Source organism: Bemisia tabaci, chromosome 4 (assembly GCF_918797505.1).
Source record: "Bemisia tabaci chromosome 4, PGI_BMITA_v3".
Taxonomy (NCBI): domain Eukaryota; kingdom Metazoa; phylum Arthropoda; class Insecta; order Hemiptera; family Aleyrodidae; genus Bemisia; species Bemisia tabaci.
In genome coordinates, this window is record NC_092796.1 from 747,754 (window position 1) to 763,137 (window position 15,384).

At 39.6% G+C, this 15,384-nt stretch overlaps 1 protein-coding gene across 2 annotated transcripts in view; it reads left to right on the top strand.

Moving 5' to 3' along the window:
- LOC109031242 (uncharacterized) overlaps positions 1-15,384 on the top strand; it is a 196,079-nt gene that overhangs the window by 60,805 nt on the left and 119,890 nt on the right. Inside the window, exon 2 of one of the 2 annotated variants that reach the window (XM_072299116.1) lies at positions 4,488-4,529. The exons of the other annotated variant lie outside the window; for it this stretch is intronic. Within the exon in view, the coding sequence (XP_072155217.1) occupies positions 4,488-4,529 (42 nt within the window). The remainder of the gene's footprint in view (positions 1-4,487; positions 4,530-15,384) is intronic. 2 annotated transcript variants of the gene reach the window in all.

The following is a 15,384-nucleotide window of genomic DNA, read 5'->3' on the forward strand; positions in this document are numbered from 1 at the left end:
TCTCTTATTTGTTATGGAACTTTTATTCAATATGACTATGCGCAACATTAAGTTTGTCTCATTTAATACAGTAGAACACAAGATTCGCTTATTTCTGGACGTTATTAGAGGAAATTCTGAAAGCTCTGTTTCAGCCGATGAGTGTGATGGAACCCGCCAGCATGACAACCGTGAGAACAAGAAGAGCGCCATTAGAGTCCGAATAAAAAGAAATCTTGAAAATAAAACGTCTGTAAGTGCATTCCGTTCGGGGGGGGGGGGGGGGGTACAATCCAAGCGGCACGGATGAATTAGCTCATAGCCGGAGCGCCGGAAAGGGGCGACGACCACCTCCCCCTGCCACCCTTAGCCCCCACCCCGCCCCCAGACTGCCACCGGCTCGCCCTGCCCCCCCCCCCCCGCCGCTGCTCAGCAACGATATTAATTAACTCGTAATACAGTTAAAAACTCGACTTTATAATGAAAGTGTTTTAATTAAACCGAATTGGTCCCGTAACGGGGCGCCGTTCGGTGTGAACTGGCTTTTTAGCTACGATTTATTTGTTGTTATCGGAAGCAACGCTGCCACAGCTCGGAAAATCGTGAAAACTGTGGTTCTTTTGAGGACTGGCCGTAAGGAAAGAGGCCTTCGTTTGCGGAAGCAACATTTTTGGGTGAGAGATTTTTGTTGAGTTGAGTCGAAAAATTTGATTTTCATATTTCGATGAAGGACACTTATTGCATTTAATTATGGGGCAAATAATAACTTGGGATTTTGACACGATGATCTTGAGCGTGTTTCAATGCAACACAGAAAAAATTTAATGTTGTCCTATCATTTATGATGTTAGAAAAATATGTGACAAGTAAAAATGTTGATTTTACAATAAAAAAATGCTATGTTAACTAATTCCACGATTAAATGAACAAATTCGATGTTAGGTTAACTTTTTTTATGTGAAATCAACATTTGATACTTGTCGCATATTTTCATAACAGTGTGAATTCTGAATCAACTTTCAATTTTTTACGCGAACTCGTACATCACAAACAGAAAACTGATCTAATAGACGAAGTAAGTAGCGCAAAGTCACATCAGCGATTGCCAGATTTCACGGAACAATGTATTTTTCGGAGGGGAGGCAGCCTGGCAGCGGTTATGCGAAGTTTTTTGAGACTTTCAGGAAATCTGCTTTACTTTACAAGGCAAATTTTCTGAAAATGCCGAAATAATTTACTCAGCCGCTTGCTTTCGTGTGAGAAAATAAATCATCTGATGATATTTGATAATAGCTAGTTCGGCTTGTTTACCTCATACTCAATGCGGTCTAAATAATGCAGTGGTCACTACTTGACCTTTGGTAGTGTCATCCACACGAGTCGCACGGTAATTTCCCAGGAACTCTAATAATCTATGTGCTCAGCTTCTGGCGCTGGCGCTATATTTCTAGGAGGCGAGACGAACACTAGTCCGTAGCTCATACTAAAGTCGCTACTGCTGTGTGACACCCGCCCTTCGGAGAACAATTTATTTTCACCAGGGTGTTGTGTCTGAGTTTATGTTTTTATGTGTGAGTTTATGTTCATGTGTTTATGGTTTTATGAATCTCAACCTGTGGTTCCCGGAGGTGTTTAAATTTGGACAGCCCCAAGGATTTTTGGATCCCAAGTGTCATCGCAGATCCTCTGCTAATTTACGGGATTTTAAAGTTCGGTTTCACAACACCGCTCGGAAGACCTGTGGTGGAGCCTTCAGCACTTTTGCAACATCGTTACATCATAACGCCACCAATATTTCACTAACGTTTGCCATGAACAGGCGGGATCGACACTCAGCACTCCTCCATGGTCTGATCTTTAACGTTGGTCTCAACCCAACGTTTGAGACCAGAGATTTTTTAATTGCTTAGAGTTGATTTGACAGAAAAAATCAGGAGCAAATTCTGTGTTTTTCACAATCTTGTACGAAGAAATCGATGGATAAAATAATGAAGAGTCCCTGCTGTCTACAAAAGCTCCACTACACTGGCATGCAAATCTTGGCTCCTCTGGTCTAAGGGCGTATCTCAATTTTGAGCCGTGGAAAACATAGAGTTATGCGGAGAAGAGGGCTCACGTTAAAATTAAGATACGCCGTTACGTCAGAGGAGTGACGAAATGTGAGAGCAAAAGCAGCCACCCCCCGCCCGGTCTTGGATACACTCCTGAGCTTTCTATTTTAGCTCTATCCAAGCTAGCGTTTCGTCTCTTATTGTAAATACACTAAGGGCTCTGTCTCGAGCAAAGGCAGTGGATATAGTATATGACTCTCCATCGAGGCATACTTATTAATGCATGGGTGGGACCTGTGTGACAACCTTTGTACCAGGCTTGTGAAGTCGGTGTGTATTCACTTCCAGCTAAAATTCTGCGTACATTGCTACCATTCCTCTCACTTTTTCACTCTATCACAAATCAAATCCTGATTCCGAGCTTTGAAAAACTTAAAAGACTCATTAACTTCCCACCCGACAACCGACATTACTATTACGCATTCATCCACAACAGAAGCCCGCTTTCATTCAGCTATTTTATTCTTGACTCAAAATAAAATCTTCAAGCAGAAATATGCTCAAATTTACCACCGAGAAAACATGCGTATTTGTGAATCGATAAAGACAATGATGCTTGTTTAAAGAGGAAATGATGCTTATATTAAAAGAAAAGCCTATAAGAAAAGTAGAAAAGAAAATTCAAAAATCATTAACGTCATTAAACACGGATGCTAGTATTTAGAGGGTGTATGGACTACCGCTCTCTTTATGCCGTAGTATCTTGATTTATTTTGCGAGAAAAGCTCCGCACTCTTGAAAGATGCTTGTCGTTCTTAATATGTTGGAGCGCCTTCACTTTCGTATGCTACAGTGCAACACATCTGAAGTGAAATAGTTGCTTGAGGCGCCGTGGCACTCTGCGGCGCAGCGAGCGGCCGGCCAGCGCAAAACGCGCAATGCGTGAAGTATCCATTTAGGTTTGTAGGCGCCAGTGCGCGTTGGCAGCACACCGATCCGCTCTATGTTAGACTCTAATATTTAAACTTGCGAGGTCAGTGTTTTTCTAGCCATGATTTTGAAGTGTTCGCACACTCTGCCTGCATGGATTATTCTCAATTCAACTGATGAAAAACAAAATATGTATTTACGGAAAATACGATGTGTGTTTTGTAAATATAATTGTGATTTCATGTCAAATTTAATGATTTCCAAAGTAATTCAATTTTTTCTTTTACATTTTGTGTTTTCACTATGTTGCATCGTGGTGCACGCACAACCAAACGCTCAAAATTTGATGTATTTGACTGAACTAGATCGGTATACAAATGAGTTAAAACCAAACATTGCGTGCTTCATGGTTTTTCCCCTCTAATATTCATTTTCGTTAAATTCCTTTCAAAACAATTACGGCTTATTGATATTAATATCGATGACATTGCTTTAAAAAGATTATCCACGTTTTACAAATGTAAATGTTTTCAAATGAAGTAATATTTTTTTTTTTTTTTTGAAAAAAGGTATATGTAAAACATATTTTACATCGAAAATGTTAAGGATAGAAATAAAACCAGATACTCACCGATGAAAATTTGAAAAGATGAATCAAAAGGAGAAAGTAACACTTCATTGAAAAAATTAGTTACCATAACAACATCTCCTTCTCTCTCAATTTTTGCATTTCGATATTGTCAGTATAATTTTAGACACGGACTAAAACATAACGCTTGGACCAAGTCACTGTTGCTTATTTTACGCGTGGACGTACCTAAACTGCTGGAAAAAACAGGTGGGCGGACCAAAAATCTTCGACGGAATGTCCTGAAACCGGCTCAATAAAATGTGTTCGTCTGATCATTAAATATTTTAGAACTTCAGACTGTTTCTTGAGGAACGCGAACACTTACCATTGTGATACTAAAAATTGAAAAAACGGCATAGTATTTGATTCAAAGATTAAAGGAGGTGTCTCATCAGTGATTAGTCAGAAATTGCCTGCTATTAATTACCAGCATACATGAAAGAAATTGCAGACGGGGAAAATCATTGTGTAAAACATCTCTGAACGGATCTCTGATGACAAAGTAAAGACGAAGCGAATGCGCTGAAAATTTTCGCAGTTCGTGAAGTACAATCAATTGAGCTTACGTTTTTTTAGTTGCTTAGGTTCCAAATTTATTCAACTTTAAATGTTGGGAGGAGAGAATTAATGATCCTTACGTACCTTGGGTGCATTTTTTATAATTAAACTTCGGAATTAAAAAGAAAAAATAATTGGTAAAGTAAGTGGGCTGAAGATTATGCTCCATTCTACCGAGTTGCGTTTTTTGAATGGGCCGGGAATTATCCTGAATATAACCTCAGTGTTATAGAAGTTGTATACTGGGTATCCTTAATATGCTGGAAATCTGCGTAGTTATGTGTAATCAATGTCGACGCTAAACTTTCTTTAACAGACCATTCATTGTTTTGTTCCAGGTACATACTCAAACATGTATATTCGCACCATTTGCAGTTTTGGTAAGGATAACAATTTTTTAGCACCCTACCTACCAACTTCTTATTCAATTTTTACGATAACGTTAATTTATTTTAACGTCAAATCCACAATGCTATCAAAATAATTCTGTCATATGTACTAATTTCATACTTTCACTGAATGCTAAATGAATTATCAGATTTAGCTGCCGCTGACTTTAATTGATTGAATATTAAGAACGAATCGACTGCAAAACCAGAATACACTAAATTTAGGTTCCGGTATTTCAATTTCCACACCGACTTTAATTGTTTGAGAAAATTTAAGAAACATTTAAGTAAGACATTTTAAAACAATATTCTTGCACCAGAAAACAAAAATCACTCACTTTATATACTAAAACTTATACTTTAATATCACAATGATTAGGCACCCCTCATAAAATTTGACAGAAAATCTGCGGACAAAAAATCACAAACTAAGAACAGGGGCTACATAGTTTCGCTGTTGAATTTGAAAATTAGATTTTTCTTCGGAGTTGCACAATTTGACAGTATTTTTTGCATCGGGAAGATCATTACTGTCAACTTATTTCATAAACTCCCTTTACCCTCTATCTTCACTCCTCATCCGCAGCCTCTGCGCAGCGAGCCTCCAGAGGTCTCCAGCCCCCCCCCCCCCCCCCCACCGCAGTTTCTGTCTCGAGTAAACTCGGAACAAAGCGGCGTCGGATTTCCCCGCTCGCACAAAATATTATTCCCGGAATAGGGGATAAACAAAAACTTCCCAGTAATAACCGGAATTACTTAAGCTATGGGTTTCGGAGTTGGGACTTGAGATCGATCGTATTAGTGGAAGTTCGAATCCCCGATGGCGGCGCAGCGTCGAGTTGGTAATACCGTCGGAAATCTTGCACGGAATTAATTCGTATCGCTTGTGCCTCCTTCGAGGTAGAGAGCTAACTCGATGAATTTCCGACGGATTGTGATCATCCAAGGGACAGTAGCTCTTAATGTCAAAACACTAAATAAATAGATACTGGAACTTCTTCATCCAAGGGACAGTACCGCTTAATGTCAAAACACTAAATAAATAGATACTCTGCATCACGGAGTGTCAAATTATATACATTTTGAGCTAAAATCAACGAAACTATGTGAACCCTACCGGAGTGTCGAGGAGGAATTTTAGTGGAAAAATGCGCATTTTTTGTAGCCAAAAAAAAAAGTTAAGACAGAGTATGTATGTATAAGCCACTTTTACGGCGCGCTAGGGTGCTCTGCGACGCCTGCCCGCTAGGAATCTGATATGGTAGAGATCCTCCTGAGACAAATTACAAACTAAAAAAAGGAAGGAAAAAAAAAAATTCACACAAGATTATTCACATACTTAAGAGGCACGTCGGTAAGAACCGTCAGCTACCAAGTCGATAAATGTTAATAAAAATTGTTCAATGACCTGATCCCATTTGTTTTTACAAACTATACATTCTTTATTGCTTTTGCGGTTAAAAATGAGCCCATGTCGGCTCAAAAACATCCTACCGTTTGATTTTTTGCTCAAAATGCTGGTAAAAGAGTCTGAAAAGAGGGATGAAAGGAGAAAAAGCTCCTCTAAATTTCAAGGAAATGAAGTTCTCCCGTGGGAGACGGAGTCATTGCTGAAAGAAATGAGAATTTGCGTGTGACGACCGTGGCCGCAAGCAAAACGTCTGATTTGATTTTACAGTTGGCTTATTTTTATTTTTTCCGACGTTTAGCAAGCGGCGCCTCGCCTCTTTGTTCACCCGCGTTCCTCTTTATTGCGCTTTTTTAAGTTGTTTTAATGTAAGTCAATTGCTCTCTAGCTTGCGTTAACTCCCTCTCTTATAAGAAATAATCTTATACAGTCAAGTGCCTCCATTCACCGTAGGCGTAACAACCCAATTTTATAATGTCTTGGCGTATCATTTTCTATCAAAACAAAATTTGAAAAACTAGACTAATGTACTAAAATTACTGCAAAGGCTGCCCCCCCCCCCCCCAAAGAAAAAGAAACTTAGAACTGGCATTTTTTGAAAAAAAAAGAAAAAAGAAAACCATTAAGGCAATCAAGATACGGTTTCTAGCAGCTTCGAATTTTATTATTAGCTTTCCTATGGATAGTGGCAAATTCCACGAGTTGGCAATATTGTATCCCCTCCATATAAATGCGTACATTAATTATAAATATCGATCTTAGGGAGACGGAAAACCGATTATTTTACATACACTTAAACGGAGCAATAACAGATATCGAGATCTCACTGAGCTCACTCAGTGAGTAATTGACCTCTCCACGGCATTTTTTTTTTTGGCAACTTGTCGGTGACTAAAGTCATACATCGGCACAAAACATATCCTTTTTTATATTTGGTCAATAATATTCGAGAGGAAAGGGGTTACCACTTAAAAAAATAAAATTACCTCATAATTATCGTGAGATCCTAAAATTAGTTCTATTCGATTTATGGCCCAAACGATTTTTAGGACTGCCCAAATTTCGAGTCTTCAGCTGAAGTTCATAAGGATATCGAAAGACTTATGGATATCCCGTGTAAACATTACCATCGGCTTTAAAATTTTATAGGGCCGATAATAGCGGAAAACAAGCTAATATCAATAAGAGCCGACGACTTATGGGTTAGGAAGGAAGGGCCATTGGATCGGGGAGCAATTATTAGGAATGGCATAATCGAAGAACGAGTGGTTGGCTAATGTCGGCGTTACATAATTGCGCGGAATAGCATGAGCGCAGGGACATGGGAATTATGAGGCGCAGCTCCGTAAAACGGATAATAACGTTGCTCTCCGTATTTATTAGCTCCTCGGGTTTCCGGCCGGCTCCATCTCCTTTTCTTTACCCCTTCCTACAGGAGACAGCAGTGAGTGGATACCGTGAGCCGCGCCTTGGGGAGTTCCTCATGCGCTTCAGGGACCACACCGAAACGGACTTACTACTCTCTACCGTAGGGCTCATCGTTTTGTTCCTATTCAGACGTGAACCCACTAATGGCTGACACGGCACGCCAGCACTTTACACATTACAGTTTCAACATTACTCCCCGGGAGACAACGTATGGTTCCCTCGTTTTTTTTAATTTGTCTGATGGATTTTGCGGGTCGTTTGCAAGAAAGACGAAGCCCCCGTAAACTAGATGAGCTACGCGCACGAGCTTGGAGCTTCAGAGACTTGCGAGACATCCGGAAGTCGTTCCGATCCGCTTCTTCGGCGTGGGAAAAGGGATAAGTTTGATGCACAAAACTGCAGGAGTCATTGTGCGTCATCCATCACCTTCCAGCGCATCCTGGTTCCTCCCACCACTCGTGGACTTTTAACGGAGGATGCGAGGGAAAAAGAATTTGGAAAGTTCCTCGGCTACCGACTCGAAGAACGTTTCCTCAAAATGAATTCTCCGCATGAGAGTGGTGCATTCTGGGTTCGCTCGGTGTATTTCAAATTTTTATCGGCCTGTTGCAAACTTTTGCTTGAGCAAAAATAAGAGTCGTTACCCATAGAAAATGTCTCAAAAATCACGTTGAGCGCATCGGCAAAGTCTAAAATGCACTCCTTACTTCACAGTTTGCATACGCAATAGGCCTGTTGCAAACTTTTGCTTTTGCTTTTTGCATTTTCCTCGCGTTAGTACATATCGACCTTGATTATATGACTGCTTGCTCTCCTCAACTTGCGCGCGGAAGCGTCGGCCATGTTAAGCGGGAATTGAATGGAACGACTCCTCTTACGAAATGTTCCCCTGTGCTGTAGTATCATTTTTCAAGCGGGAAGCTTAAAAAAACGCAAATTTCTTACGCAAATTGTGAAGTAAGGAGTACATAACATTTCAGACTTTGTCAATGCGTTTGTCGTGATTTTTGTGACATTATCTATACGGAACAACTCTTAATTTTGCTCTGGCAAAAGTTCGCAACAGGCACATTGCAGGGCGATGGGAAGGAATGGAGGAAATTTCCGGATTCAGCGCCTCAAAATACTAGTTCCCCTGTGCTGTAGTATCATTTTTCAAGCGGGAAGCTTAAAAAACGCAAATTTCTTACTCAGATTGTGAAGTTAGGAGTGCATTTCAGTGTTTGCCGATGCGCTTATCGTGATTTTTAAGCCATCTAAAAGGAACAATTCTTATTTATGCTCCAGCAAAAGTTTGCAACAGACCATTTCGATTACCTACGGACCTCTCTCCATGACTCAAACCCATTGTAGGGTATTTCCTCTGCTTGCAGAGGCGGCTCACTGGACAATCCTCCTTAATTAAACAATATTCAAGGACTCGGTGATGGACGATGATACCTGACGTCCAACAGGCTGCTAGACTTTACTATTTTGAAAGGAAGATACCTTCGATATCAAGGAAAGGCCACTTTCCCACGGAAAAATCCAAGCTCCCGCTGAAAAATTGATACGGTCATGGCATTTTATGAGACTTTGGGTACATACTCAATACGAAAAGTAGTTTTCTAAAAAAAACGGCATGCCTTATATTTCCACCTAGCTCCTTATTTAAAGACAACCCCCAAGAGAACTCCTTCAAGCTCCGGATTTTCACGATCAGGCACGCAAACAAAAAATGCTCTAACCCAGCCTCTGATTAAGGTTGTTTCATAACATGGTCTTACTAAGTTAAGTCGTCGTCTGAATATTTCAATGATGCCAAATTTTCCTCTATATAATGTGTGTTATTCAAAAAGGTTATATCTATTTTTCTTCACAATTTTCAGAGGCATTTGGTCTGTTGGCCCAATAACTCTTACATGATCTGAGTTGTGACCGGCGCACAATGGTTCCTACTTATGGGAAAAGTGGCAAAAACCTCATAACCATGAGTAAAATTAACAAATATAGATTTTAACCAATGTGTTTCTTAAGATACCTGCATTAGACAAACACTATCACAAAAAATTAGAAATAGATCAGTTTTTGACCAGAGGGGAAAGGGCCTTGATAATGAATCCCATTGTTATATGTATAAGTTGAGAGAAGAAAGTCATAGTGCCTTCAATTCGATGCATACATATTTTTGGGCAAAATGAGAGACGCCGTTTCTCCATTTGCGACGTTGCAGACTTCCTTAGAAATATTATTTTTCTTCCGAGAAGCTGGTCAACATAAAACTTAAATTCTCCATGATTTTTCGCATTCGATAGCAGAAGATTTGGTTCAAAATTTAGTGTCGTAAATTTGGAATGTTTCTCATGGAAGAGATGAAATGAGAACGGAAATTTTGAAACACCGCAACGGAGATACGTGGTTTCGCACTTCAGTCGGTGCGATACGGACATCCATCAAGTTTAAATAGTTGCATCAAGTCCCCGTCACCGCCGACCAACGCGTCTGTCGATCGAATCAACTACAGGTAGTGTGAGCAGGGGGTCAAAACGCCTTCAATTTTTTGAACGCAATACGGACATTCGTCGAGGTTGTATAGTTGTATCAAGGCGCCGTAGCAAACGCATCCCATTGTTTATTGCTACAGACGAATACATATAGGTAATACTAGGGTGAATTCAAAAATGAAAACTTCGCGGTACTTTGAAGTTTTTTGTTACCAAAAGACATTCAATTTTTAATTTTAAACTTTAATATAAAGTTATTTATGAGACCCTCAACTTATTTTTCACCTTTAATATATTTTAAACTATTAGAAAAAACACAAAGATTAAATTCATAATGAATTCTTAAAAACCCAACTTTTGGTGCTTGAGAAAAGTTGTGCTCGTGTTGTTGTTTCTGGGTGTTTATTATCGCTGATGTTGGTGTTTTTATTGTTGTCTGTATTAAGAATTAAGAATAAAATATGCTTTTGACAGCCGAATATACAATAAATCTTTGCAGACAAGGCTGATGAAAAGAGGCTCACCCTGGGAGCACGCAGTTCCTCTCAGCCGCTTTTTACAGCCCGGGTCAATTCAGAGATAGTGCTACTGCTGCTGCTGCTGTTTTTTCTTTTATTCTATTATTTACTTGTAAATAAGGCTGACTGCCCAAAGGCTATTCGAAATACGGATGGGGGGGGGGGGGTCAAACCAGAGCCCTGTTAGCCACTCAGGGGTTAAAAAGTGTTTTACCGTTTCCCAAGTGGATTGAAAAGGAACTAATCACGGACGTATTGGGGGTTGGGCAAAATTTGGGAAATTTTTTATCTTTTTTCATTTTTCATTTCTATAATAAAATGGAACTAAATTTTTTGGCGTAAGCAAACAACCGGCGAGGAGGGGGCTGGAGGCAGCCACAGATAAAGCAGCGGAGATTAGCGTAAGACATACCAGCGCGGTGCGACGGGGATGCGCGAGAACCATAAGAAACTGTGTTTCTTACCGTGTCAATTTAATATTTTAATCTCTATAATTTTGTAAAAGACTCAAGGAGGGTACCTTCGACTCCCCGAAAATACTTGTAACTATTTTACATGATTTTGAAATGTCTTTTTACACCGATAATTCTGTATAGATTTCGAAATTCAATGGATGATTCGTGGTAATGTTTCAACTTCTGTAATTTATAATAAGAGTAAAATAGTGTAGAACGTTTTCACTGCAGTTAGCAAACGTCTCTGATCCTCAAAAAATACTTGTATTCATAAGCTTGCTTAATAATTTTTTAAAGAAACTACCTAGCGAAACCGGCCACAGCGGTGCTGCGCGCGAACTGTCTCGAAAACTGTGTTTTCTTCGCGCCCTTGATAACTTTCAACCCCTGTAACTTCTAAACAGGGTTGAAAAGGGTTGAAATATTTTCAGGGCAGTTACTACATACCTTTGACTCTCTGAAAATGCCTGTAATCTTTTAACATCCCTAGACAGATTTTGTAAAAGTCTTCCTAAGCCGATTATTCTGAAGGGATTTTTAAATTTGAAGAATATCTGGTTTTATCCCCGTCATTCAAGATTTTTGCTTTTTTTTTAAACCACCCCAAGAAATCACTTCTATATGAACTAGAGATGACAGGTTTTAAAGCATTTATTCTAAAAAATTATTTAGAATTAAATAGGATCAGCTGAATTTTTTATACATAACAATACTATATTAGCATATCCAATGCCTTAAGCTTAGAACTTAATCAAGTAGGCCCATTAAGAAGAATCAACATTAAGAAGCGGATACAATTCTCCGAAAAGTTTGAAACGGAGAAATGCGAAATTTTCCCGGAAAATTTGTATTACATCAAAAGATATTTGACAACATTCATATGCTCATACGGCGTTTTATTCACTGGCTAGGGGTGAATGACCGATTATCGATATTTTTCCATTTGAAGCTATGGTAAAGAATCGATTATTAGGTGTTCGATGCGAACACCCTGATAATCGATCCTTTCTCACGGGTTTAAATGGAAGATCAATCGACACATCGCAAAGCACGCCACGGCACTGGTTTTATTCTCAACGCTACAAAACGCTCGGCATCGCTCCAATCATTAAATCTACTCCTCGTGCATTTTCCACCAATTTATCATCTCAAACCGGCGAAGAATGACTCATCAAACGCTTTTTAACCAAGATTGCCGTATCTTTGGCCAAAAAATCCTATCTTGCATGAAAGCAGCGTGAGACTCGAAAATTTTGCAACCGGCTAGAAAGACCTTTCGGAGATACTGCTTGCACGATGAATTTTTGATGCTTTTCATATCCCCTTTTAAGCAGTATTCTTAGTAATCCTCGTTTCGAACAAAGCGCTCAATCAAAAGCCGGCTTCTGTATCATCTTGGGGTTTGTCTTTGAATCTGCCTTTATTCCTGATGTAGAGCTAAGAATTTTTGTATTCGGCGCTTTCCCAGCCTCAAAATCCTGACCTTTATTTCAAGTCAGCGATTGGAGTCAGTCTCTTTTAAATGTCAAGACTTTTCCTCGTTGGCTCATAGAAATTAGATTTTATTTCGGATTTTGCACAAGTTTTAAATTGTTATTTGGTCTTCGTTTTCTAAAAATAACCAATATTGCAACATTGCCAAGATGACGCGATTTTTTCTGTAATGAAAACTGAGCATCGAAAAACAGTTATTTTACCCACCGGAACAAAATATCGATTTAATTAAAGATTATTTAATTTTAATTCCTTTCATTTCTTTCAATTTTTTCGTCATAAAAAAGCGCACACTTACAGCAACATTGCAATGCTTATGGTTTTTTATTCAATTTTGAATTTCTCGTTTTGAAAATTCACCTTTTTTCTAGTGTGATGTAATCTAGAGTCAAAAAGACAGGGGTGGGATGGTTAAAGTCATACACCCCGCCTTGAGCCTACGTCTCTCAAAGTTTGTGCCCTGTAATTTTGTGAGAATTTGTAGGGGAGGGAAAAAATTGTGTTAAAATGAGAGAAACAAAAAAGGATCACATTACGTTAACCCGATGCAACCCTACATATTGCTTAACACGACCTATCCGAACAATACCTGTGGCTCGATTGTTGACTCGTTATCAAATGACCTTTATCGATATGTAGCATAGTTAAGATATGGAGTTATCGATCAAGGTCATTCAATATGGATTCAACAATCAACCCGCTAGCCTAAACCGAAAGCGAGGCGGAAAAATAAGAAGAAATGAAAGAGCTCAGCGGAGATCACAGATGAAGTGGCGCATAAACACTAACTGTAGAATGACATTGTTGCTCCTCGTCAGCTTGTGAGAAATCATATCGTCAGAGCACACCTGAAGGAAATCGATTTTTGAATCACAGTAAAATGACCTTTGTCGATAAATCCCCATCTTATCAGTGCATTTTATCGATTGAGGTCTTTCGATAACTGTTCGATAAGGATTCAGCAGTCTCGGCGCTGTACTCGGTGCCATGTGCTCCGCGATTTCGCGAATTTACGACGCATAAAAATGGAGGGAACGCTGAAATATTGATGACGAGTGTTTTTAGGATCCGTCCCCGAGGCTCCTTCGAGGATCGTTTCAGCGACGAATTTAATGCACAACTCAAGCGTGTGACGTCTCGGAAATTCTCAGCTGAAGAATCTCATCGGAGTGAAAAATTTTATTCGGAGCGCGAGGGAGGGGGCCTCATTTATGATGGCTTTGAGTGGGGTTATTCCTTCACAGCTTTGTCATTTGTTATTTTTTAAAGCGTTCGAAAACAAACTAATGCCTAGATATATGTTTGGCCAAGTAGCCGACTTCCTCTGAGGCGAAATATCGTTAGAAAAATTTTGAGAAAATTGCAAACAAATATTCAAGGGAAAAACTTTTTAAAAAACAAGATTCTGACGCATTTAACAACTTATTTTAAAGTCTTGCAAAAACTCACACTAAAAAAAAAGTACCGAACTTTATTTTTTTCTTTTTTTTAACCAATTTCAAATAGCCTATCGGCTAATCCCATGCTTATTACCCCAGCCGGCCCAGGTGAACATTGCTTGAGACCATCAAGATCACCTGGCCGGAAATCGAACCCGGGACCTCTAGGTCATAGGACCAGCACTACAACCACTACACCACAGAGGGCCGACATCTACTGTGAGTCTATACTTGATTCTTTACAAAGTGATACTATTTTGTGAAAATAACCAGAACTACAGTAGTATTCACTAGAAATCTGGTGATACTTACCATAACATGGTAAATATTACCATAGAGTACGTATTAGAGAATACGTACGTTTCTGAGAATACGTACCAATGAATTTCTTTCCTTTTGTGTATGACTTGAATCCTATTTTTTATGACTCCAAGTATGTCATTGAGATGAAAAGACGGAGTTTGAAGAAAAGTTTAGACAGGAATCTGATGTAAACCGGATTAAAGTCTTCCGAAGAAGAAAAAAGAAATATTTTGAAACTTAGCGTCAATAGTAATTACAGCTCCAAGGCAAGAGAATAAAAGTCTAACGGAAGACGAAATCGGGAATCTAATTATAAGATTAAAAATTGAACTTTCTCAAGCCTGATGGATATTTTTAAGGGGAATTTTTCTACGTGGAGAAATAAGGCTGCGTTGCAAAACGGCTAAGCAAATTGCTAGTTTCTCCTGTGAATATCCCATGAAATGAACGCAGCCAAGTAGTGCTTGCGTCATTTTAGCCTGCCATTCGTTAGACCACTTCTCATTTCTTTTGAATTCAGTAAGATCAGTTTCATCCTACCTTCCCTAATTTTTCAGAAAAGAACGGAGATTAGTGTAAAATATGACCGGCAAAATTCTCTTTTTTTGAAAATATTATTTTTTTAGAGTGTTGCGTAAGACTGGGCGCCATGGATCTCTCCCCTTCCTCGTAAGACATGAGCGGATCCACGGAGGGGGTAAGAGGCGCACGCCCCCTCCCCCTTCCGTTTACCCGATAACAAGAGGGGAAAGAGGAAAATAAATAGAAGGAAGAAGCGGAGGAAAAAAGATAGAAAAACGCTCGTATTTGGTAATTATTCATGATGAAACTGGCCCGAACTGCAAATTAGATGCTTTACAATTTCAAACATTTCATATTCTGGGGGATGCCCCTCGGACCTCCCTCAAGCTCCCCCTCCCCAGTTCAAAGTGTCTGGATCTGCCTATGTCGTAGGGCCCCATAAGGCAAATTCAAGCTCCTAACTCGAGAACCATTCAAGAGTTTGGCAAAAACCAAAAATAGTCTAAAGTTAGACGTAATTACCTTTCTAACGGTGTATCAGTTTGAAAATTGATAAATTTTTGACGTTAAAGCGTTGCCAAACTTCCGACATATTCCCTCGAGTAGCTTACGTAATACTTAAACGGGTCTCTTCCCCTCTGTGTCGAAAAATGGATCGACATTGAAGGAACGAGAGGCCCGGGGAGAAAATTCACGCGGAGGACGTTCCAAGGGTGGACGGGGGCGGGGGTGGAAGGGGGTCATGAAAAGAGGCGCGGCTCGAGAGGGGCTGAAATTCCGCCTCGGATCCACGGGT